This window comes from Protopterus annectens, chromosome 7.part0 (genome assembly GCF_019279795.1).
Source record: "Protopterus annectens isolate FY-2018-M chromosome 7.part0, PAN1.0, whole genome shotgun sequence".
NCBI classification, from domain to species: domain Eukaryota; kingdom Metazoa; phylum Chordata; order Ceratodontiformes; family Protopteridae; genus Protopterus; species Protopterus annectens.
In genome coordinates this window covers 690,497,549-690,523,865 of record NC_056739.1, presented here as the reverse complement: position 1 = coordinate 690,523,865, position 26,317 = coordinate 690,497,549, and the positions used below count along the sequence as shown (strand labels likewise).

General features: G+C 37.4%; 1 protein-coding gene across 1 annotated transcript in view; it reads right to left on the bottom strand.

Annotated features, from left to right (window-relative positions):
* The window catches only part of UNC13D (unc-13 homolog D), a 1,205,501-nt gene that overhangs the window by 888,387 nt on the left and 290,797 nt on the right, over positions 1-26,317 (bottom strand). Inside the window, exons 3-4 of the mRNA XM_044077226.1 lie at positions 12,257-12,364; positions 8,006-8,065 (exon numbers count right to left, since the gene is read on the bottom strand). Coding sequence (XP_043933161.1) covers positions 8,006-8,065; positions 12,257-12,364 — 168 coding nt within the window. The remainder of the gene's footprint in view (positions 1-8,005; positions 8,066-12,256; positions 12,365-26,317) is intronic.

Here is a 26,317-nt window from a genome sequence, read left to right as displayed (position 1 = left end):
CTGACTAATTCTGTGATGCTCCTGCACTGGCTCAATGATCAAAGAGCCTCAATCCTCACCACTAGCACCAGTGAGGGATATACACATTGGGATGATGACAAGTACACACACAGTAAAGTAGAATTTCCCTTAAGAGCACACAGATATCACAGTCAGTCTGGGGCTGGTTTCTCCCTCTCTCTCCAGATCCCCAATAGGACTCCTCATTGGCATATCTATAGGGTTAAGATCTCAGCCGTGTGGCCAAGCCAAAACCTCCAGCACCCTCTCTGCCCAACCAGTGCTTCGTGTCCCTGCCCAAGTAGCTGACACACACACTTTGAGATTTGATTTACATACAAGCACACACACACTCCTGGGAAAGGCTGGCACAGGTTTACTAGCTATGCCCCCTTCTGCCCAGACTAAAAGGGAGTTATCACTACCACCAACCAGCTCTTTATCAGCTACTATAAAGCCGTTCCCAAAGGGTGATCAATCCTATTGTATGATGTTACTATTATCCAAATGGTAAGTGAGACCAAGGCCAAGGCTATTGAATCGGCTTATACAGTCTCAACAAATACATATAAGTACTCTAAGAGCTTAAATATCTCTAAACAAACCAGCCACAATTAAAAGGTTTAAATATATTTAATAATAAATAATAAAAGAACAAGACAATACTCAGTAACTCAACAGAGTGACTACATAGTTCAGAATCACAAGAAATATTTTAAAACAACATTGCAGGACAGTCTCAAATAAATACAAAAAACATCTAAATGAATCTTTACTATATTCCTGAGTATATCTAAAAGAAATCACTGTACCCTAGTTACTTACTATTAGCAAGGCAACTGCAGATGAGTGGATATTTCCAGGTCCAAAGACAAATACAAAATGCAAAGTCTGTCTCTAAGAGAGTTCTTAAATTACTATCAAACATTACTGCTGGGTCAGCTAAGATGACATCACTCTTTGTCGACTGCCTTCAGTTCCCGGGCTAACAGAAGCTTAAAATTTTAGCATCTCTGTGTGAGAAGCACATATCTCTCAGATGTGCAGCTGCTAGGGAGCAATAAATCACTTTAAATTTTAAACCTAGTAATTATTTCTGTTTCAAGACAATAGAAAATCTTCTAGCTCTAGACATCCTGTCTTCTTGCTGAGATGAAAGTAAGATAACACAATCATAAACAATTTCAACTTATTTTCTTGAAGTTTTGCAAGTTATCTCTGTATGTTCCAGCTTAATTTATATACATTTCTGTTCTTTTCCTTTAGGGTACACTGTAGTTACATTTTTGAAGCTCAGTAAATAACAGTTCAACATTCACTTCTGCACCAGTAGTTTAACAGACACATAATATATAGTTCTCTTACATTTGTAAAACAAGCATATGAATCATATTAATATTCACAAATGTCATATGATTATTTACAAAAGTCCAAATAGCTGGGCTGGCAGTGTTTCCTTCTATTACATTTCTATAAAAATCATATTAATATTCACAAATGACAGAATTGTTTACAAAATTCCAGCTAGCTGGCATGGCAGCATTTTGGTTTGTCACACTTCTCCCTTCCCCAAAAACTCAAGCTAGTTTTTCAAGTGACCCTTGAGAAATGTTGCTTGAGAAGGTGAACCTATCTGGGAATACCTTACCCTGTTCCTTGTCTTGAGATTCCAGGTGTCTTGTCATTGCTGAAACCCAGTACAATGCTGCACTGTCCTATTATATGCCTGCAACCCTAGGCTATACCATAGTAATTTAGGATTTTCCTGGCTGGATCCCTGTAGCCATAGATCCCCCTCAGACTTCTCCTGCCTTGTACTGCAAATACTTAGCACAAGGGCCTCCTAGTCTTGGTAAGGTTTCATCATGTTATTATGATACAATGTCTGTGCCTGACTCCTGCCTAGCAGTTTTACTATGTAGTTAACTTCACTGACCTTCCTTACCACTTTGTAGGGTCCCGCCCAAACTGCCTGCAGCTTGTTGTGTCTGACAGGAATGACAACCATTACCTGCTGCCCTACAGCATACTCTCTAGCTCGAGCATTCCTGTCATACCAGACCCTTTTCTGCTGTTGGGCCTCTACCAGGTTCTCCTGGGCCAAGCCCATGAGTTCCCACAGCCTTGTCCTGAGGTTTAGGGCATATGCCACAACAGACTCCTTGTGAGATTCACACACACCCTCCCACTCATCTGGAATCAAATCTAGAGGTCCCCTCACTCTATGCTCATACAGCAACTCAAAGGGTGAAAAACCTGTGGATTCCTGGGGCACCACTCTGTAAGCAAACAACAGATGGGGCAAATATTTGTCCCACTCCCTCTTAAACTGTTCTGCAAATGCCCGTAGCATCATATTGAGCGTAGAGTTTAACCTTTCAACAAGACCATTAGTCTGGGGATGGTAGGGGTGGTCTTTAGGTGCTTCACCCCACAATACTTCCACAGACAAGCAGGCAGGTCTGACATGAAATTGGCATCTCTGTCAGTCAGTATTTCTTTTGAGAATCCTACCCTGTTGAAAATATCTAACAAAGCATTTGACACCTTTTCTGCCTCAATGGAGGACAGATCCACTGCCGCAGGGTATCGTGTAGCATAATCTTCTACCACTAGGATAAACTATTTCCCTGTGGAACTTGGGGTACTCAGAGGTCCCAGAATATCCATAGCTACCCTCTGAAATTTTCCTCAATCAAAGGCAAATGCATCAAAGGAGCTTTCACCTTGTCTCCTTCCTTGCCTACCTTTTGGCACTGCTCACAGGTCCTGCAGTAGCCTATTACATCTCTGGAAATCCTAGGCCAAAAGAAGTTCTGCATAATACTTCTCTTTGTATGTTTAATGCCCATATGACCTGCAAAGGGAATATCGTAGGCTATGGTTAGAAGTGCTAAACGGTAGGTTCTGGGCACTACCAACTGCTATATTCTCTCATCCTCTAGCCCTCCCTCAGAGGTCCATTTTCTATACAGTAACCCTTTGTCCACATATACAGATTCCCTTCCCCTTGAGAATCAGGTGTCTCACTGGCTACCTACCTCAGGCCTTACAATGTAGGGTCTTAGAGATGAGCCTTTCTCAATCTCTCTTCGTAACCCTTCCCAGCTCCCCTTCCACAGGATGTCTGGTATCCCCTGACAGCAGTGCCTCATTGTCAGCCTGGGTACTACTACTCACCTCTACCCTTGCAGTCACTCTGTCCAAGGGAATATCAGTATCCTCAAGCAGCTGTGGCTCACTTTCAGCCTTACTGCTAAAGGGGTAGCTCCCTCCCTGAAGTAACCACCTCACCTGTCCTGGATACAAGTGTGTGGTCTGTCGGGGTCTCCCCCAGGCTACCAGAGCCACATGCTTGTCTCCATGCCTCACTGCGTATAACTGCATGCACACACGGACCAGAATAATTCCCTGTCAGGACATCTGCAGGGATATCCTCAAACACACCTACTTTCTGGCTTCCTTTTCCACCATTCCAGTCAAGGTGAACCCTAGCCAAAGGTATTTGGAATGAGGTCCCTCCTAAAGCTCTGACTGGAGTAGACTGCCCAAGCAAGTAATGATCATCTGTAACTATTGCAGGGTACTGCATTGCCAAAATAATTTCCTATCACGACATCTGAAGGGATATCCTCAAGCACACCTACTTGCTGGTTTTCTTTTCCACCATCCCAGTCAAGTTGAACCCTAGCCAAAGGTATTTGGAATAGGGTCCCTCCTAAAGCTCTGACTGGAGTAGACTGCCTAAGCAAGTAGTGCGCCTCTGTTACTATTGCAGGCTTCACAATGTTTAGGTCAGAGGCTGTGTCTGTCTTAGCTATGCCCGCTTTCCCATTCACTAAGATAGGCTATAACCTCTTGTGGTAGTTTGGTACCATTGTTCTCTTGAGACAACTTACTGCTGGTATTTTGTCATTCCCACTTACTGGCTCTCCTGCCTTTTGTACCCTACCTTGCCTCCGTGGACATCTATATGCTACATGGTCCCACTGGTTACATTTAAAACATTTAAACCTTGGTCCTGGACATGTACCTGGAATAGGGTCTTCCCCTGCTTGGTTTACTAGCTATGCCCCCTTCTGCACAGACTAAAAGGTAGTTATCACTGCCACCAACCAGATCTTTATCAGCTACTATAAGGCCCTTCCCATAGGGTGACAGATCCTACTGTGTGATGTCACTATCATCTAAATGGTAAGTGTCATGAAGATCAAGGCTACTGGAGTGGCCTTTACAGTGTCACCAAATACATATTAAGTACTCTAAGAGCTTAAAAAATCTCTAAACAAACCAGCCACAATTAAAAGGTTTAAATATATTTAATAATAAATAATAAAAGAACAAGACAATACTCAATAACTCAACACAATGACTATAGAGTTCAGAATCACAAGAAATATTTTAAAACATTGCAAGGCAGTCTCAAATAAATACAGAAAACACCTAAACTAATATTTTCTATATTCCTAACTATATCTAAAATAAATAACTGTACCCTAGTTACTTACTATTAGCAAGGCAAATGCATGCACAGTCTCTCTCTGAGAGAGTTCTTAAATTACTATCAAACATTACTGCTGGGTTAGCTAAGATGACATCACTCTTTATCACCTGCCTTCAGTTCTCAGGCTAACAGAAACTTAACAAAATTTAGCATCTCTCTGTGAGAAATACATATCTCTAGTACATATATCTCAGATGTGCAGCTGCTAGGGAGCAATAAAACACTTTACATTTTAAACCTAGTAATTATTTCTGTTTCAAGACAATAGAAAAACTTCTAGCTCTAGACATCTTGTCTTCTTGCTGAGATGAAACCAAGATAACACAATCATAAACAATTTCAACTTATTTTCTTGAAGTTTTGCAAGTTAACTCTGCATGTTCCAGCTTAGTTTATATACATTTATGTTCTTTTCCAGTAGGGTACACTGTTTTTATATTCTTGAAGCTTATTACATAACATACAGATCAACACACACTTCTGGACCAGTAGTTTAATATACCCATAAGATATAGTTATCTTACATTTGTAAGACAACCATATAAATCATTAATATTCACGAATGACATATGATTATTTACAGCATTCCAGATAGCTGGGCTGGCAGTATTTGATTATGTCACATTCTATACAAATCATATTAATATTGACAAATAATATTTACAAATGACATAGAATTATTTACAACATTTCAGCTAGGTGGTCTGGCAGCATTTTAGTTTGTCAAAAATTCCATTAAGAGTATTTCCATGGCCTTACGAATGAGGCTAGACAGACTTAATGAGGTGATAATTGCCTGGGTCAGTGGATAGCCCTCTCTTGTGCAGGGGTATGAATATTGTTGTCCTCCATTCATTTGGTACAAATCTGTAGGGAATCTGAGGCTGAACAGCATTGTTATGGCTGTAGATAAAGCATGCTCTGTGATATTTCAGATGCATCCTGGATACTGTCAGAACCCTATGACACAGTATTTCTAGCATTTGACAATGCATTCAAGACTTGGTCCTGTGTGAAGTTGGGGGGAGGGTGTCACTTATTGGGATATCTTGTGAGATAATAGGAGGGGGAAGAGGGGTAATGCTTAAGCAGAATTTATTGGCTAGTAAGTTTGCTATGTCTTCAGCTTCAGCATATATGGTGCCATTCACAATCAGTTCATCTCATTGATGCATAGAGGATTTAAATTTGGGAACATAGAAAGCTTCATGGTTGTCCTCTGCATGGTTATCTTTGCTTCAAACTTGGCTTTGGTGGTCTTAATTAAACATAAGAGTTGCTTATTTATCTATTTTGAAGATGATGGATCTAAACTGCTGTGGGTTACTCATTTGATATTTGGCTATGATTCTCTTCCTTTTATTGTAAAGCTTGTTTAAGTTCTGGTTCCAACAGGGAGGTTTGTTTTGGGGGTTAATTTACTCTTGTTCCTACAGGTACAGTTGCTTCTTTGCAGTTGTTGACATGCTAGTACAAGTTAGTGGTGTATGTTTCCAATTACTCAGCAGAGTTTTGTAGGTCTAAATGAGATTTTCAACTTGTCTGGGTATTGCTTCGATGTAGGAAATTTGCCTTTGAGAAGATTATAAAGATTCTAGGGGCTACTGTTTATCTCAGGTTTCAAATTTTATTTCAAGAGAAAGAGTTTTATTGTCTGAACTGAAGAGTGAAGAAGTTATGCAAGGGGAGGAGCATGACTTGGCCAAATTAGTAAGGATAAGGTTGAGAATGCTTTTTGCTCCTAGTGGGTATTCTCACTTGTTTCCAGTGCATTTGCATTAACAAAGTCCATAAATCTCTGTGATTGTGCACTAGTGCTGTTTGTAGGTTTCCTAGTCTACAGCTGGATAGTTAAAAATCACCCAGGAAAATGATAGCTGGTTTAATGCCAAGTGACTCCAGTTTCTGTAAGCAGGTGTGGAAGAATTTCGAAAGTGGTTGCCCTACAAGATGCACATTTATTATAAAAGCACACAAAAAACTGGGACTGTCATAAAACACAAAAATAAGATACAATATAAAGCATCTATCACAGTGTAACTATGAGAAATTCATGTGGACAAGACTGGTGGGACAATAGGTATGAGGATTTTTGAAATTGATCTGAATTTATAACATGTAAAATGTCTACTGCATTACTTAAACAAGGTTATCTGGAATACAGATCTTCATTTACTTTATTGGGTATAGAGCATTTATTTCATAATGCCGTAATAGTGGTGGTATGACACCAGAAAGTAGCATGAAAATTATTGTATTTTTCCTTTAGAAGTAAAAAGCTTTGATGTTTTAAATGACATTTTGTAGTTAAATTGTTTCTTTTAACAGAAGAAAGATAAATATCTATAGCAATATTCATATCACAGCTGCACTTTGACAATTTTATGTGTGTGTGTGTGTGTGTGTGTGTGTGTGTGTGTGTGTGTGTGTGTGTGTGTGTGTGTGTGTGTGGGTCTACTTCTAAATTTCAAAGTTTCAAAAAGTCGAAACCATAAGATCGAAGTTTTGAAACTTCAAACTGTTTAAATGGAAAATCAATGTACAGAGCAGAACAGTATATTTATGGTTTTCCTTGCTGTAGTGCGATCTTGGAATTGGTATATTTAATTAGCAGGAGGTGTGGGGGGTGCAGGGGGACTTGCCCCCCTAAAAAATGTAAAAATAATATTTTTTTGTTATTTTTTTCTATTTAAATTTCAAAATTTCAAAACTTCGGTCTTATAGTCTTGACCATAAGAAATTAGAAGTTTTGAAACTTATGAACTTATGTGTGTGTGTGTGTGTATATATATATATGGATCTAGGACTGTTGAATGAAAGTTCTACAGTCCGAATCCACTATCACCGAACACGCTTTAATGAAAGCACTTTCACCGAAAAAGAGCTTTCGTTAAAGTCTGTTAAAAAAAAAACATTACATTTACGATATGTATCTGTGTGTGTGTGTGTGTGTGTGTGTGTGTGTGTGTATACAGTCAGTATTCCTCAGAGTAAGGGGAATAGTATAAGATACAATAACATTACACTTGGTATATATTACCAATATTCATACTTTCAGTCTTGCTATTTTGTTTATTGTAATTGTAGTCTTGAGAATTTCAGCAAAGACCCTGTTTTCTACATTGTGAATAAATATTACACATTATACAATCCATTTTTGTGTATTTTATCATAAACAGCGTAATGTCACTAACACAGTGGTAAAACATGAAGTTGTGTCTTACAAAGCATAAGATAAAAACATTGTCAAGTCATGTTGATGAGCAGTGCAATGCAACATTACTGTAAAGCAGTCAGTAATACTTTATACTCTTTACTTCAGTATTATAAATATGAGCATTTGTCATAATGTTTTTAATTAATAGTTTAATGTATAATTTGTATATTGTCATCTTTGATTTACTAGATCTTAATCTCACTTGGTTTGATATTTTATATTAAGATGGTGATAATCAATATTTAATGTTAAATCATCTTTATGTTTAGGCTTTTTTACATTACCTCTAGGCCTCTCACTCTCATCAAAATAGAGTAGTGTTCCTCTGGTTCCATGTTGAATGCCTGGTGAAAGAAAAAAGACACAGAAATTTAGAGTTATGGAATATGAGTTCCCTTGTGTTTCACTTCCTGAGACTCAAGTATGTAAATTCACATCATGAATGATTTATCTGAAGTGTAACAGAATGGTCAAAATCATTAAAAATAGCCTGAACTGCAAGTAATATGTATGTTCCTTTGTGTCATATTGCCTTCTCTTCCACATGTGCGCTGACAACTCAACTTTTATTAATTAATTTAATTTACCAAGATTATTCTGTTATTGCATGAAATAATCTTAGTGGTTGTGAAGGAATGCCATTGCCAACTGAAAATGAGACAAAAAGAATCTTAAGTCTTGATTTTAGTGTACTCATTTATATATATGAACTGCACATTATATATACTTTTCTTCAATGACCCAAACAAAATAAGCATGTATAAATCTAATATTGGTTGACAGCCTACTTATAGTATCAATCAGCATATTTGGAAGGTGACAGGAGACTACAGAATGCAGAGAAAAGCCATACAAACATGCAGGAATGAACATCAGATCCTGGAGCATGGATACAGATTTTAACTTCTAAGCTACCTTGCTACACTTGATGGTATAGTCAAATACATATATTATCAGAAATGGAACCAGAACATTTTTATGTCTAAGTTATGTGGAAACAAACATAGCAATTTATTATCCATGGTTTTAATTACAACATAGTGATAGTTGCATGTTTAGTAAAATAAATATTTAGATTGTCAGCAAGCAATTACCAGCAGAACTGTGGACCTCTGTAGTAGAAGGTCTCAATTTAACAGTTCATAATGAAAAACTATGTAGAAAAGAGCCATTTACAATGTTTCATTCGATATGCCTAATATTTACTTAAGCAAAGACAGGATTGTGTCATGATGGCCTTGGGCAGTTGCTGTCAGCTGTATAATGCTATTATTGGTTTATATGATATTCCAGCGGGCTTTATATATGTTTCACTTCCATTCGACACCTTGGAAGGACTTGGCTTTGACAAGGAAGAGTAATGGCTTGAAATGGTATCATTAAGTAAAAATCAATGAGAAGCAGATAAGCTTTACTGTAAGACAAACAAGAATGTACTATCCTGTTTTCTTTATATCAGGTAGAGACCATCCTCCAAGGGTAATTGTCACCTTCACTGCTGAAAAGGCTTTTGTTAAAATCCACTGAAAAAGTTAATTTTATGTTTGTCACCCTCCAGTAAACTGTTTTTTACAATGGTACTCATGATTGGTGATAGCCACACTGGAACCCAGGGATATGCATTAAATTGCTGTGGGTATATCCTACCACCAAATACATTCAGATACTGTTAAAATAGCAACCTCTTACCCAGACTGTTTCTCCGCGTAATAAAGCCTTTCGTAATAGCTCTAAAAAGGCCACACTATGGTGAACGGAGCTGCAGTGTTAGGAATAATTGTAAAATATTCCCTTAGGCATAAGACTTACTTGTGCTACAGACCCCAATATCTTGATTTGACCGGTTGTACATGTCATTCAGAAATGTTCAGTGTCCGGTCAGAAGCTAAATCTGCTTAAACCTCTGCTTTGCTTGGTCTGCTGGCTGATAAAATGAAGGTTCTGCATTTGTGGTTCACTCTGAACTCAATCTACCTTGAGCTAAAAATGACATATTATGATACTTGTCTGGATGAGAACAACAGTTAGATGAACAAAGCTCATAGATTTTTGCAGCAGCAAAATAACTCCAGCCCTCCACATTTTCAAATATGTGTTAGGGTAAGAATGCTAAAATTATTTAAATATATAGAACTAAGTGTCATAATTCATCAGTAAACTTGCGATAATAAGGAAAAGAGTTCCCACCATTTTTGTTTACAGATTTTTCTGAATTTACTGGCATCTTTTTAGGGATCATGAAGCTTGCATGTCATCAGCTATGAAATAAGAGTGTAACTGGGGTGGTTATGCTTAGTACAGCTGTCATACTTAAGTGCTGAATCAGTATATCATGTCATGATATGCAGATGTGTATGTAATTATGTATTTATTTATTTATTTATTTATTTATTTATTTATTTATGTATACACATTTGCCAGCTGGAGTAGATCCCTAATTTACATGAACCTTCTTCAGACTCTGCCTTGGAGCACTGTCTGGTAAAATGACTTGCTTAGAGTTACACAGCAAGCAAATGGAGGCTAATGGGAATTCCATCCTGAACTACACAAAGGGGCTCATTAAGAGATAATAGCCTTATTCTCCAGTACTAACTGCCATGATGCCCTCCTAGTTAGTGGCACTGCACAATCACAGGTACATCATGCAGGACTTTCTTCTTTTTTTTCTTTTTGCATGAAAACATGAGGACATCTATTAAACAGTGTCAGACAGTAACAGAATCCCAGGTTTGAATTTTAGTGACTTAGTAAAATGGCTTTAGCTGACAAAAAAGGCAGTTACTCAACTTTATCAGCTTTGAGATATGTGAAAGAGTCGTAACAGTGTTAAAAGGCTGTCAGTGCTCCCCCTTCCCCCATCCCAAGGATCCATTTTTTTCTGTGTAATGTCATGGCATATTATTCCATCTTTTAATGAAATTCTGCCTTGATCTTCTAGGATCTCATACTCAGTGTAGAAGGATTCAGCAATAAAAGTATAACAAAGACTATTCTTGTCCTACATAATGTTTAGCTGTCATTCATTCTCTCCTTTAACAAGGCTCGTATTTTCTTGCTATGAATGTGAAAATCTGGGGGGGGGGGGTTGCTTCCTCAAAAAAAAACTAGGAACCTACCCAAAGTTTGAATTCTATCAACACTTAAGTAAATGAGAACAATAACAAAACAAGGGGATTTTTCATGCAATAAGCACATTTATTTGGCATTTCCTTAAGATTTAGTTGTATTCTTACTCATAGCTAAATCAAATATAATGTTGCTCCTAAGGGGAAGGAAATGCATCTTAATGCATTAGTATGATGACTGTGATATAGATCTTGTCAATACGTGATGTAGCTAACAGGCTAACAAAGTATACAAGAACATGAACCCTGCTCTACGCTTATGGAGTTTAGGAGTAGCAGTGATTGTATGATTAATCATAAAATGTGAAACATCATGCCGTTTTGCTCCAATGGCATTAGACTAAAACTGTCATGTTTAGCAGCAGTTGCATCACTGAAGAAATTTAAAAGGTCAAAGCAAAGGTATCTGAATTGTTCTGCTAGCACTGTGCTCTTTGGGTATATTTGTAAAATATATACTTAATAAAGCCTAATAGGTTTGGAGGAAAAAAGAGGGAAGAAGTGTCATTCTAGAACATCCATCAATCCATCCATTTACCAGTAGCCTACTTTATCTTTTCTAGGGTTGCGGTAATGCTAGAGGCTATCCTATCAAACAATGGGTACCAGGCATTGAACATTATTCTGGATTAGTTTGTCACACAATACACATACTCACTCATCCATGGTCTAAAGGCTAACTTTCAGAAGTCAGAAGAGTGCCTGTTTATCTACTGCATATCTTTGGGAGATCAGACCAAACCAGCACATGAAGGAAAAAAATATACCTGGACAGAGGAAGGACATGCAGACTCTACACATAAGCCACCCAAGTTGAACTGAACTGAAAAAACTCTTATCCTTTGATGGCAATGCTACTGTCAGTATATCACTGCACCATCTGTGCTCCAGAACATTAATGATAAATTAGCGAACCAATGTAAGAATGGCTTTATATTTCAGTTATAGTCTTTTTTTTTTTTATAAATAGGCCAAGTGAAATAAAACAGAATACCAACATGTTCTGAGCACTTTGCTTCTCTAACTATACAATAACTATGCATATTTCAGGTAATTCCTGGCCACAAATTTGGTAAACACAAAACGAGGATAAATGATTGAGTAACAGTTACATAATTCTATGTCAAAGTGTTTTTAGAGTTTCCACTGTCGATGAGCAGAGCATTTACTGAAATGCTTGAAAAGGTTGTTAATGACAGCATATGAAAAGCATAAAATTATGCAGCATAACGCTGTGCTTAAAGAATATTACTGAGAGCAGTTAACTACTATAATGGTAAATAAAAAATATAGTGCCATTTGTACCACCTGAATATGAAGAAATGGAGTACCAGTAGACCAACTATTCTAGCATTTGATAGATGCTCATTCTAGCAGATGAGAAATGAAACTGCAGGTGACACCCACCTTTTGCACATGTTCCATAAGCTGATGTTCCTCAGCGATGTCGCCAATATCTGGCTTGCCCAGGCGATGAATAATGGTATATAGGACCTCCTCATATAACAAAGTTAGCTGTGGAGATATGAACACAAAATAAAGTGCAGTGTTACAAAATTAATCATTCTGTCTAGACGTACTACAATATAATAAATTAGAAGACCTTAAATGCACCATACATGGTTCTCTTCTTTAGTTTGCACTTTAGGAGCAGGAGTTCATACAGCTGAGAGAGAACTAAATCAGATGATGACTAGCTTAGAAGATTATTATTACTGAAAAGCATCCTAGGTATTCACCTTATGAATAAAAGAGTATCTGTAGCTAACTCACAACAGCATATCTGCTTAAGCATTGCAGCAGGAACCCTGACATTATGGAGCTACACAAAACTTTTTGGAGTTTAAGGACAGAAACAAAATTGGCACTAAATACTGCAAAAGCCCTGTATTGTTGACAGAAATACGAAGCAAACTGGTCTAGATGCAATCTGATATAGAAAGAAAATGTTCTCGTAATGTTAAGTTAGCCTTCCAAGTCCATAGCAATGTCTCATCATTTACTGCTGAAAAACTTAATACAGGTACACCACAAAGGTTTGTGCTAGGTCACCTTCTCTTCTCTTCAGTAATCTCCCACCTAGAATTACCAAATCTTAAATTAATAATGCATGCAGAGGATATGCTGCTCCTGCAGTCCAGTACTAGCCATTCTGACCTGCAAAGCAAGATACAGGACACTTTCTCTCAGTTATGCACCTGATTCACTACTAACAAACTGCTAATTAACCATAAGAAAATCAATGTTGTGGCCTTTACCTCAGGCAAGAAATTGCCCCTTATTCCTCCTATTCTCTTAATATTCTACCCAGTTTCACTGAACAGAGGGACCTCGGCCTAATACCTGACCATACCCTACCCTTTCTTTTACCACACATACAGATTTTGTAACTAATGAAATCCTTGCTCAGTTAAAACTGTGTTGCATGATAAGTCACTTCCTATCACACACTACTGCCAGGGCTATTGCTAAAAATATTTTAATAACCAAACTGGAATGTGGCCTTGCTTTTCTCATTATGCATCCAGCTCACAATACTTACAGAATATAGAATACAGATTGCTGAGAACAAAATCTGCAGATCCATTCTATTAAAAGATCCCCAGGTGCAACACTGCAATTTACTAAAAATTTCCAGGTTTTCAGTGCCTCATAGGGACACCTTTTGTCCAAGCACTTTAATTTGTAATGTTCTGAAACAGAGTCACTGCCCCCTTTAAGAATGAAACTACCTTTACAAGGCAACCCTTATGTCCTCAGAAATACACATGAGAACAATTTGTCTCTTGTACGCCCTCCATTTAAAACTGATGTAGGTGAGAAAGCCTTCCCTAGAATGAGACCTGCTACCTGGAATAACCTGTGTACAGACATTAAAAATCTAGAAACCATTAAAAGTTTCAAAGATGCATATCATAAATAATACGTTTAAGAAACGTTTCTTAGCCTCTTATCATGTACACATACATTTCACATGTATATAGGAGTTTATGTATTATCCAAATGATTGCAGGACACTTTATACATATTTTAGTTTGCATGTTGCATATCTATATATATATATATATATATATATATATATATATATATATATATATATATGTGTGTGTGTGTGTGTGTGTGTGTGTGTGTGTGTGTGTGTGTTTTCTTTTTTCTCTCAATGTACTCCAGCTGGATCTTTTAATCTTACGCTGCCTGCCTTGATTCTTACCATTCTGTTCTGAATTTTATACTATGTACTTATGTATATAATATTGTTGATTAGAAAGCATATGATATATTTTCTGCTCTTTGAGCTCATGTCATGGCTGAAAAGTGTCAGTAGACCAGCCCATATACCCAATGAACAAATATGAAATAATAATAATAATAATAATAATAATAATAATAATAATATTAAAAACAGTAATCACAGTCACTATTCATGGGCCAGATAAAAAAAGGGAATGTCTACCATTTGTCCCATTGTTCTTGATGTTATTTATTGAAAGCTCTTGGACTCCATCTGTGATGGACACCATTCAAATGTTGTTCCATTCTTTCATTGTACCTGGCTGACACAATTCCAGAATGTGGCTCACATAGTAACATGGCTCACACCTCTCAAAATGATAAGGATTTCTACTTTTGGGATCTCATTATGGTCAGGAGAAGTAAGAGCTAGTGGCTGTGATGGGGGCTGCTGACTCCCCCATTATCCTACAAATGCTGCCATGTTGTTATGTGAGCTACTACAGATGTTTGTAAAGATATGGACAGAGGTGTTACTGGGTGGTCAGTGATTTCTTCAAACACCTGTAAGGTTTCCAGTTGTAGCACCTCAGGCCTATGTTATGCTTTGAGAAGTGTATGCACGTCACCTCCCACCAGCTGGCACTCCATCTTCCACACTGCTACTGCCTCTGCAAGTTTGACAGTGTATTTTATGTTGCTGTTCTGTTTGACCCACTTTCTGTTCTTTTACCTAGCTTAGTTATCACATTATCATGATCGTGGCCCCTCCTTTCGAAGGGGATAACCTTTGGGTAATCCAACTTATTTCCTGAAAAGTGAGAAATGGCAGTGAGGCATGAGACACCCATACCTCTTAGAACAAGAACTCTGGACAAAGCCAAAAATAATGGGGGGACAAAGATCCAAAAACAGGGACAAATTTTAAATATTGCTATTATAAACTTAGAAAGTAGCTGGAATAAAATATTTTACATTACTGTGCATTTTCTGAAGGATATGACGTCTAAATCTCAAATGTCTATCATTATTTTGTGAATTCATTTCAAACTAATTGCCAGAAAACTTCATGGTTTATGAGAAACAAACCAAAAATATGAGGCAAAAATCTGGACATTCTGTAAAAATCTGGGCAGTGGACAGATATGGAGAAATCCATAATTCACACCTGGTGTGGACATTCCAGCCACAGCTAACTCCACTGACTTCTCTGTGGTCTGGTTTCCTTTAGCCACACTACATTTTGCAACCATCTTAATGTGCCAGCTACATTCAGACAACAGATAATTAATGCATGCTAGGGCTAGACAGTATATGTGGTGTGAAATTCTAAAGTTTTCTCCAAAGGTAGGAGGGCTGGCATTCAGATGCTTAGTCCCATCTTTCCAGGTCACTGCCATCACAGAACTAATAGTTTTTTGCAGGGGATGCAGATATTATAATTACAGAGTAATGCATGAAGGACTATGCATGATACATGTATTACTGCATGTCCAGTGGTGTTGTGAGGCATGAGTCAAAAGGGTGTGTGCCATGGGCCATTTTGGTGTGTAATAATATCTGTAACATTCAGACCTCTCAGTTATCTCACTCTACTTATAACATGAGCATCTGAATTGTTTGCATGCAGTAAGATGTAAATTAACTAGGTTAGGTTAAATAATCATTTATCTGATATTACATGTTGATGCAATATAGTTTTTCTACCTAAAGGTGTACTTAATTTTGAGGTATTAAAACACATTTCTGTCTTAATTTTAAATATAATAGCCACTGCATTCATAATAACATCTAAAATGAGTATTGTGCAGGTTCGTTTCAAAATGCCACAAACTGATAAAGTTATGAACAATGCGTTCATGAAAATAAATGTTTGGCAAATGTAAATATAGTTTTCTAGAACTCATGTTAAACCCACAAAAAAAATAAACTACTACCCCCCATGAAAAATCAAGTCCTCCCTCTTGATAATGTAACCACTAATATCACTTCTCATAGCAAATTATCAGGGATTATAATCTTAAATTCGACCTGCTTATACAAAATTGCATAAGAAAAACTGACCAAAACTGATGATTACAGAGCTAAAAACTTGCTCACCAACATGACTAAAACTACACCTGCCGCTGCTTATCTCCTCCCACACTTCTTTATGGTACTCCCATCCTTACTAACCTCAAGGCTTCACAAAAGTCAAAACCTGAACAATGCTGTAACAAAGTTGCTAAATTTGCAACAAATACCCCTTTGAGAACCCACCACTGTATAGCACTAAAAAGCCAACCCCATCAACTAATATATATACAGCTTTTTGCCACATATAAAATTATCTAACATACATCTGCTTGTCCAACACTAAATACCATTCTATGCAATCATGTTCCCAGTCATTATGATCCAATGACCAAAAACTCCTGTCTGTCCTCAAACCTATCAAATCTGCTGGGCATTGTCCGTACTTGTACCATGTTGGCCTGGAACTCCATGCATGTGTCCATCAACTCAGTACCCTCCCTGCTCCCTCTCATCCTTCTAAACCATTCTGAAAGACTTCTTAGCCAAACGCTAGTCTGTCGTTGCTCAACACCAGGATAAACTATATCCTTAAATATGAACAAGTACCTATTCATACCTTTCCTTACTCTCTCGTCTTCACTCACTTCCTTACTTTTATCAGTTTCTCTCCCCCGCCTTTCTCTCTAAATATATCATAAGACTGCTTTTCCTCTCACTTCATATTGTAATTCCTGTTTGCATAATACTAACTTACCTTTAATTTCTCTATAAACTAAATTATGTTTAATTTGGTATAATTATTATATAGATGCTTTTGTATTATTTTTGAAGATTGTAAAATTATTGTTCTTAAAATGTTTTGTAATACTTTCGAGCTTTTAAATCCTGGACCTCCTCTGAAAATACCCAGTCAGACTTTCCAGTAATTAAATGCCAATAAATAAATAAATATGCAAAAAAAGTGGAGATAAAGCTTTGTCTTCTCTAGTTTATCCTAAAGCATTAGAAAATTGTAACTGTAAAAGAGGGCCTCCAACAGTGTGCCGGAGCTATAAACTTGAGCTGATTATAATTAAGACCAACAAAATCTCAGTGTAATAAAAGTTTAAAAATATAGATCAATAATGAAAAAAATAACCATATAACAGAACATTAAGAAATAAATTCACCATCCTGAAATCATCAGTAACAAGAAAAACATAAGTACCAAAAATGACCATCTGTCATTGTCATTTTGTAAAACAAATTACATCCCTACTCTGAATTTCATTTCCAAAGATGGATACTGTAAAAACTAAAAGAAAAATCTAGCCAAGCTAGAGACTCCACTTTGTGATTCCTTAAACCTCTTGTATTAGAGGCACATGGGATATATGCAAATAACATTTAAGGATATCAGATGTTCAGCTATATGGCAGTCCTGAATGCCCATGACTTTTTTCTTTTTAAGTCTGTTATGGACAAATTCAGGCCAATAAAGCCAAACTCTACCAACTGTGGACATGCATGTTTCACCCATCTTATGGCTTCATCAGCACAGCATAAGTGGCCTTTTGGCTAACCTTTAGAAACATAGGGTTGTTGTACCCAGCCAATGTCCATAACCATAAGGGTGTCTGCAAAATATCCCAACTAACAAACTAAAACAATGAATATCCCATGTGCCTCTAATACAAGAGGCTTAAGGAATCACACAGTGGAAACTCTAACTTGGTTAGATTTTTCTTTTAGTTTTTACTGATTGGATTGTCTGTGTGACCTTTTTACTCAAAGATGAATACTGTATAGGTTCATAGGTTCATAGGTAGGTACTACGCTATTGGCCCAAGGGCCTACGTAAGCCTAGCCATTAAGGTTCCATGCCTTACGCCACCCAAGAAAGTGTCGAGCAGAGACACAGAAGTGATCCCCAGGGTATTTCCTATTTCTCATCCACTCATCAAGATTTTTCTTGAAGAGTGCTAATGAAAAACTTTGCTTGACATAGATGGGTAGCTTGTTCCAGAGTATAGGAAGTCTCTGGGACAGGAATCTATCCCTCCAGCATGTCCTGTTTATTGTGGTGACAAGGTTTAGGTCCCTAGAGCATGTAGCTCGGAGGGATTGGGATTTCTTTAGGTGTAGCATGTCCAACAGCTCTGGGTTTGACATAGCTTTATATGTCAGGCAGAGATCACCTCAGAGTAGGCGATATGCTACGGAATAAAGCTGGAGTTTTTTGAGGCGGTCAGTGTAGGGCATTTGTTTGAGGCCAGTAATCCTCTTTTGTGGCCTTTCCAGTTGCTGCAGATGTCTTGTGCGGTACATTCCAAAAGGGGCGTTGTACTCTATAATGGGTCTAATGAGTGATGAGTAGAGGGGAACAATGACATCTTTTTTCCTGGATGAGAACCCTTTTATGATGAGGTGTGCCATGTAGAAGGACTTCCTGACTACTGTGGCGATGTGACTATCAAAGGAGAGATTACTGTCCACCTGGGTCCCAAGGTCTCTTATCACGCATTCAGTGTTAAGTAGATTGCTGCCTATGTTGTAGTTCATGGGTACAGAGTTTTTACCAAAGGGGATGACACTGCACTTTTGACATTGAGCTCGAGGCCATGGCTCTGATACCAGGCATCTGTCTCAGTGAGGCCCTTCTGTAGGATGTCCACATCATTTGCGGACTTGACTATGGCTCCTAGTTTGCAGTCATCTGAGAACCTTGTTAGCCAGAGGCCTTCTGTGCTAGCCTGTACTTCAGAGAAGTAGATACCAAACAGGAGAGGTCCCAGGACGAAACCCTGTGGTACTCCACTTGTCACTGCTTTGAGGTCAGATTTGGAGTCTGCAACTTTTACAGTGTGGGTTCTGTCAGTGAGCCAGTTGGCAACCCATCTTGTGATGTAGGGATTTATATTTAGTTTAGTGAGTTTAGCTATAATTCCAGAATGGGGGATGGTGTCGAAAGCCTTGGCGAGGTCAAGATAGGCTGTGTGAACCACCTTACCCTCATCCACGGCTTTGGTGACTGCCTCAAAGAAGTCGATCAGGTTCAGGAGGCATGATCTGCCTTTCACAAACCTGAACTGGGTGGGATCCAGAGTTTGGAGGTTACCAATGTCTTTGTTTATGAGTTCCATGATGATACGTTCCATGGCCTTGCAGACCAGGCTCGTCAGGCTAATAGGTCTATAGTTCCCGGGATCAGTGGTGACTCCCCCTTTGTGGAGTGGGATAATCCTCTGTCTGCACAAGAGATTAGGTTGGTACTATTAATTAGTAACCATTTCACAAACCAGACGTACAATACGGTTGGTGATGGATAAAAGAGGTAGCTGTCACGTCTTAAATGCAGTCATGCATCACACAACCTCATGGTGGGTAGAAATCCCACTCATAAAATTGGAGGTTATTGTCAAGTGACACCCATAGATTCTTAACTATCATAATTCATGCAAAGAAAGGCATTTCTGTAAAAACAGAAAAATAAAACTGATAAAGAAAAGGCACAGCTAGCTTACATTCTTCTAAGATTCTGAATGGGGATGGGGTTAGCATAATGGTTAAGGTTGTTACTTAAGAGATACAATGTACAGGGTTTGACTCTGACCTCTGGTTACTGGTTAGGTTTGTAATAGTCTGCAGACTGATAGCTTAGCATTTACCTATGAACATATAAATAGAGATGCAACTAAACTAAAAGACCAAGGCGAAGTCCATATGCAAGACACATTTGATTGATACTTCTCACTTTATGACTGTTTGAAGCAAGCATGGAACTAAAATTCAACAAAGCCCAAGTCCTGACAGATACAGCACAATTTTTTTAGCAAAAATGTAAGCAAAAGAAAAAAAAACTTATATTACTTTCCACATTCAGAATTGTGCACTGCTGAGTGTCTATCCAAAGCAGTCAACAGCAATACTCATTTTAAAGCCAGGAACTGATCCAAGCATGCTTAAAAAGTATAGCCCAATATATCTTATCAATGCTGACATTAAAAAAAAATCTTGCTTCAATAACAACAAGGAGATTGAAATATCATTGTATTGTCCTGATTTTATCATTTCATTCAGAATATATGTCAAACAGAAAAAAAAAAAACAAAATAAGATTACACCAGAATGGCTGGTGTTATTACATCAAAGAACAAACAATAATCCAAACTGACAAAAGCAAACACGAAATGACTGGGCACCCAAGGAGAAACACAGCTCAAGGTGTAAAGTTAAAACTCCAGCAGTTTATTTTCGTCATGAACTACACACAAGTAACCAAGAGATCTCCACATAAATCCACAAGCAAAGTTGGTTGAGCGCTTTCATCTGCCTATAACAGATTTCATCAGAACCAAGAGACTCTAAACACAAGCCCTTATATAGCTAATTAGGCGCCAAAATTGGTTAATTGGACATTAAATCAAAGCATAATCTGTATACAAAAACTGTTGTAAAACCAATAATGAAATATAAAAAATGAAATATAAAAAATGCATGAAAAATACATGAAAAATGCATAATGCATGTAAAATATTAAACCTGCCTTGTTAAACTTCTTAAATTCATTGTGAATTCATTATAAAGTGTTAAAAAATTCATAAATACCTAATAATACATATACCTATATACATACAAAAGATCTAAACATTTGCCTATGTACATACAAAAAATCTGCTAAAAGTACAATAGCAAGTGAATGTCTAATGACACAGTAACTAGATACTAATACATACAAGGAAGGCCTACATACTAAAAAATATCAACAAGAAAAAATGTCAGAATATGTATACCCTATAATGTTGTAAGATCTAATATATACATTTAAAAGGTTGCATGTATGTATGGACAAAAAATATGTACAAAAAATATGTGCAAAAAATATGTAAAAAAAATAGTGGATGAGGGTAAATGCATACTGTTGGAATAAAATGCAACAATAATCAACTATCCAAAATAAGAAAAGGTTTAATGCTTATGTGATCATTAAGACCAGGTTTGGTCGTAGCATCACATAACATTTGCCATTTGCTTTCAAGGAGTGATAAATGACATTTCCAGTTGCCCCCTGTGGCAGTTTGATCTATAGAATCTATGATGCTAAACAGAAAGGAATGCTCACTGCCTTTGTCTAAAATGTGTCTACTTAACGCATTGTTAGGATCTTGCTTCCTAATTCTATATGTGTGTTCATAAATTCTTGTCTTGAGTCTCCTTTCTGTTTTGCCTATATAGTATGCATCACACGCCACACAGGTGGCAACATAGACTAATCTAGATGTATTACAATTCCCCCCTTACTATGTAAACTGTTTCGAATGATATTTTTCAGTTTTACAACCTTGGCTTCATTGATAAACCTGCACTGCTTGCATGCACCACATTTCCTGGTGTATCTAATTCCTACCACCTCTCTGTGATTCTGGTTAGTCCTTTCCAATATCCTTTTGATATTTAGTGAAGTTTTGTAAACAAAATTTGGGCATAACCCACTACACTACAAACATCCTCTGAAATTTTGAAGAGATTCCAATGTTTTAAAAAGATCTCCTTCAAAACATTAACATAGGGACTGTACATAAGTACACAAGTACAGCCTCCTTGTACTCTCTTCTTCTCTTGAGAAATGAAAGGCCTACCTAATAAAGCAGGATATTTGTTGCCCCATTCTTTCATAACATAACCTTGTATAGGTTTAATCAATTCATCTGGATACCCCCTGTTAGAAAACATTTCATATATAGTGCTCAATTCACTTTCCATGGTCTCCCTCGTGGAAGACATCCGAGCAGCACGTATACACTGACCTTTGTAAACATTTTTAAAAATGTGGGGTGGGTGACAACTGTTGTAATGTAAGTAATCATTCGAAAAAGTTTTTTTCCTATACATTTTAGACTGAAATTCAGTGTCAGTGGTGTAAATATAAGTATCCAGATATGCTATACCTTGAGACTCCACATTGTAAGTAAATTTTAAAAAATCAGTTGTTTTGTTCAAATATTCAATGAATTCTGGTATCAAATGAACCGGTCCGTTCCAAAGGACAAACAAATCATCCAAATATCGAGTGTAATGTGATATATATTTGTAATATGGACTAGGAAAAATGAACAAGGATTCCCATTCAAGCATTACCATATTTGCGAAGACTGGGGCACAAGAAGCCCCCATAGCTACTCCTCTACTTTGTCTGAACAGTTCCCCCTGGAATTGCAGATAATTGTGGTCGAGGACTAACCCCATCATGTCTACTATCAAATTGATTTTCTCAAAACTCAAACCTGAATATCTTTTTAAACTATCAAAAAAGTAATCCAGCCCCTTGTCCCTGGGAATACAGGAAAAAAGATCGATAACATCAATTGTTAGAAAAGTTAGCCCTTTTTGCCAAATCATGGGGGTTAGTTTGCTCAAAAAATTCCAAGAATCTTTGGTAAGATGGTCAACATTGTTATATACGTGTTTCGTCCAAGTATCAATAGTGACCCCTAAATTGTATGTTTTGGACTTGGAACCTGAAATTATTGGTCTAAATGGGGGTTTATTGAGATTTTTATGTATTTTCGGAATCCCTATGATGGAAGCCATCTTAGGGAATTCCGTTCTAATGAACTCATAAGTCTCATTGGAAATCCTGTTGTCAAGTAAAAATTCTTCGATTACAAGATCAATACGCTTGTAACCAATGTTGACCTGATTAAGGGACACTTCTTCATAATTCCCAGATTCATGTAATATATTCAAGATTTCTTGGTTGTAATTAGTAGTGTTAAATAACACAATCCCACTCCCTTTGTCCGGCTTCATGACCCTAAGGTCCCTATTACCTATAACTTTGTTCAAACACTCCCTTTCTACCACTGAAAGATTGTCCTGAGAACCAGTGGGAGACTGTTGAATATTTTTCTTGGTTTGATGATATAACCAATACATATCATTGGCCACAAGTTTTTCATATTGTGCTACAGTAGGGTTATATCCTGGAACATAAGAACTTTTCTTTTTCAGTCTAACATGATGACTATCGTCATCCTGCACCATATTATCTTCTTTATTGGTGTCCCTAAATTGAATAGCCAAATTCATTCTTCTACAGAACAGTTTAGTCTCCTTGATGGTGTCAAAAATATTGAACTTGGCTGTAGGGATGAATTTCATTCCCTTACAAAATAAGGTACAAAATTCTTCAGAAATAGAAGTGTCAGTGTAATTATACACTTGCAAACCCTTATAAGAGTGTATAACAACAGGGTTGTTTTCATTTGAGTTGATAGTGCATGAAGTAGTGTCTTCGATATTAATCTGGGGACCACTAAGTTCTAAACTATCTGGACCAACCAATGGAATGGGAACCTGTTCTAAAATCTCCTTTTGTATGTTTTGGGTGCTGGGTGAAACCGTCCCCCTTGAAAATTTTGATCATCTTCCATTGTCCATGTGTCCTTCCTTTCCTTTCTGAATTTCTCGTTTCCCTTAGTTGATCTAATCCCATATTTTCTACTCTGAGGCCATACATATGCTCTCTGCTGTTTGTACAACATAATGTCTCTATCAATTTTGCCATTCTTTCTATGAATAATAGTGGTCACCTTGTGTTCCACAGAACTAAATTGTTTGTGGTATAAATCATACCACTGGTCAATATGTTCATCATGCAATATTTCTTCATTTAGTGTATCAATCTCATTAGTTATGTACACCAGTTTTTCCTCATTGCATTTAATCAATTTCTCCATATATAGAATGCCAAAATGGTCAAACATTTTATTAAATTCATGCATAACATTTTCTGTATAGTCTAAACCCAAAGGTAATTTAAAAAATCGTAACCCTTTAGGTATAATGCCTAAATCAATGCATTGTAATAAGTAAGCATTGTCAATTTTAATGCTTTTGGCCTGTAAAAGCCTCTTACCTAATGTATATATCTTGTGCTTGATGTTACCCTCCTCAAACCTTATCTGAGTTCCATTGAAATCATTACAATATTCATTCTGTATAAAAACTACATCTCTATTAATAAAATTATTAATGTCTAACTGTTTAAAACATTTGTTATTTACAACTGTACAACTTTTTTTCTTATTTTGTAGATTTTGTGAATCTTTGGGACTTGATCTTGTTTTTTTATTAATAACAGTACCTTTATGTGACTCATGGCACTGAGCCACAGTAGAATAAGTTTTGACCGCATCTTTCCTTTTGGGTCTAGCCCCCAATCTCTGCGATTCGTCGTCTAGGTGAAACAAGCTAAAATCAAATGTGCAGTCAGCGTCTAATGAGATATTCAAATGATTATCCTCCACAGCTCCTTCCTTCAAATTCAACCGTTGAGACTGCGTTTGTGCCACCCCTTCAGAATAAGAACTGTTGGGATTATGGGGTTGTGCGTTGGGTATTTCAGATAAACTGTTAATAGTAGAATCAGTTCTTCGCTTACGCGTTTCCCGGTCATTTGCCTCTGCAAAATCATCTGGTCCGTTGCTAGCTGTTAACTCGTCTGGTCCATTACGAACCCTTGATGCCTGTTCTTTACTTGAGTTTGTAAGCAACGCAAGCTTGCTTACCATGTCCAACAGCTTTCCAACGTCGGCTTGCAGTGACGTAACCTCCGCCCTTAAAGAAACAAGCTCTTCTCGATCAGTAAGAGCTGGCGAACCCTCAGGCACTTCAGCCATCACGAAATAAACCAAGGAACAAACAATAATCCAAACTGACAAAAGCAAACACGAAATGACTGGGCACTCAGGCAGGTTTAATATTTTACATGCATTATGCATTTTTCATGTATTTTTCATGCATTTTTTATATTTCATTTTTTATATTTCATTATTGGTTTTACAACAGTTTTTGTATACAGATTATGCTTTGATTTAATGTCCAATTAACCAATTTTGGCGCCTAATTAGCTATATAAGGGCTTGTGTTTAGAGTCTCTTGGTTCTGATGAAATCTGTTATAGGCAGATGAAAGCGCTCAACCAACTTTGCTTGTGGATTTATGTGGAGATCTCTTGGTTACTTGTGTGTAGTTCGTGACGAAAATAAACTGCTGGAGTTTTAACTTTACACCTTGAGCTGTGTTTCTCCTTGGGTGCCCAGTCATTTCGTGTTTGCTTTTGCTATTACATCAAAGTTAGTTGCACTGAGTGTCTCAAAAGTGTCTGTAACAGTCCACATGCCTTTTATGCTAAGGCTCACAGCAACATACAAAATAGCCTCTGGAAAGCTTGTGAACAACAGTATGTCAGCTTTGATACAAATTATTAAGGTAACCAGATAAGGATTCCATCTATCATCGTACCTGTTTAATCTTTCACTAAAACCTCTGTATCAATCAGTCATTAAATGTACGGGTTCGGAAGCCTACACAGTAAGACATTTCTTTGTGGTACATTTCATTGCGAAGACAAGGCTTAAGTGACATTCAGCTACACAGAAATATGGCTATTGTGAACTCCCTGAGGGCAAAGAGAAGACTGTGGTACCATACCACAACTTTAATAACCAAATATACAGGGAGAAAATTATGTCAATGGCCCCCAAGGCAGCCAGTATGTAAGGCATCAGCAGCAAGCTGGCCAATGGGCATGTCAGTGGCAGTAGAAATGCTGTACACAATGGGTAGTTCCTTTATAATTTGTGTTTTTGGACCACTACCCCTTCACACTGACTAGGGAACATTACATAAATTGCAAACTGGAGCATAAATGTGACTACAGTAGCATGCAACATTTTCTCTATGCTGTGGCACAATTCTACATGTTGTAGTTACACAGGCATGTACTGCGCATGGAACACAACACTCATTACTTATTCTGCCTACATGCACTTGGTTATTAAAGCTATGGGCATGGCAGTGTATACTATTTTTTGCCCACAGGGAATTCACAGCAACCATATTTCTCTACAGCTAAATGTCACTTCAGCCATGTGTCCCTAACCAATTGCACCACAGGGAAATGTCTCGCTACCTAGGTACCAGAACCCAAACACACACTAGTCAAAGATACTACATCCAATAGAGAAGAAGCCAAAATGTTATCATCTGTATATGACACAATCTTTTACCTTGAACAATCCTTAATTCAGATTCAACCATTGCAGGGAAGAATTCATTTACATACTTAATATGTACAAATCTATCATTTGGCCCTTGAGGAAACAGAACTACTACCTCATACCTACACTCCTAACAAATACTGTAGAATGATTTCTTGGCATAATCCAAAATATTGTG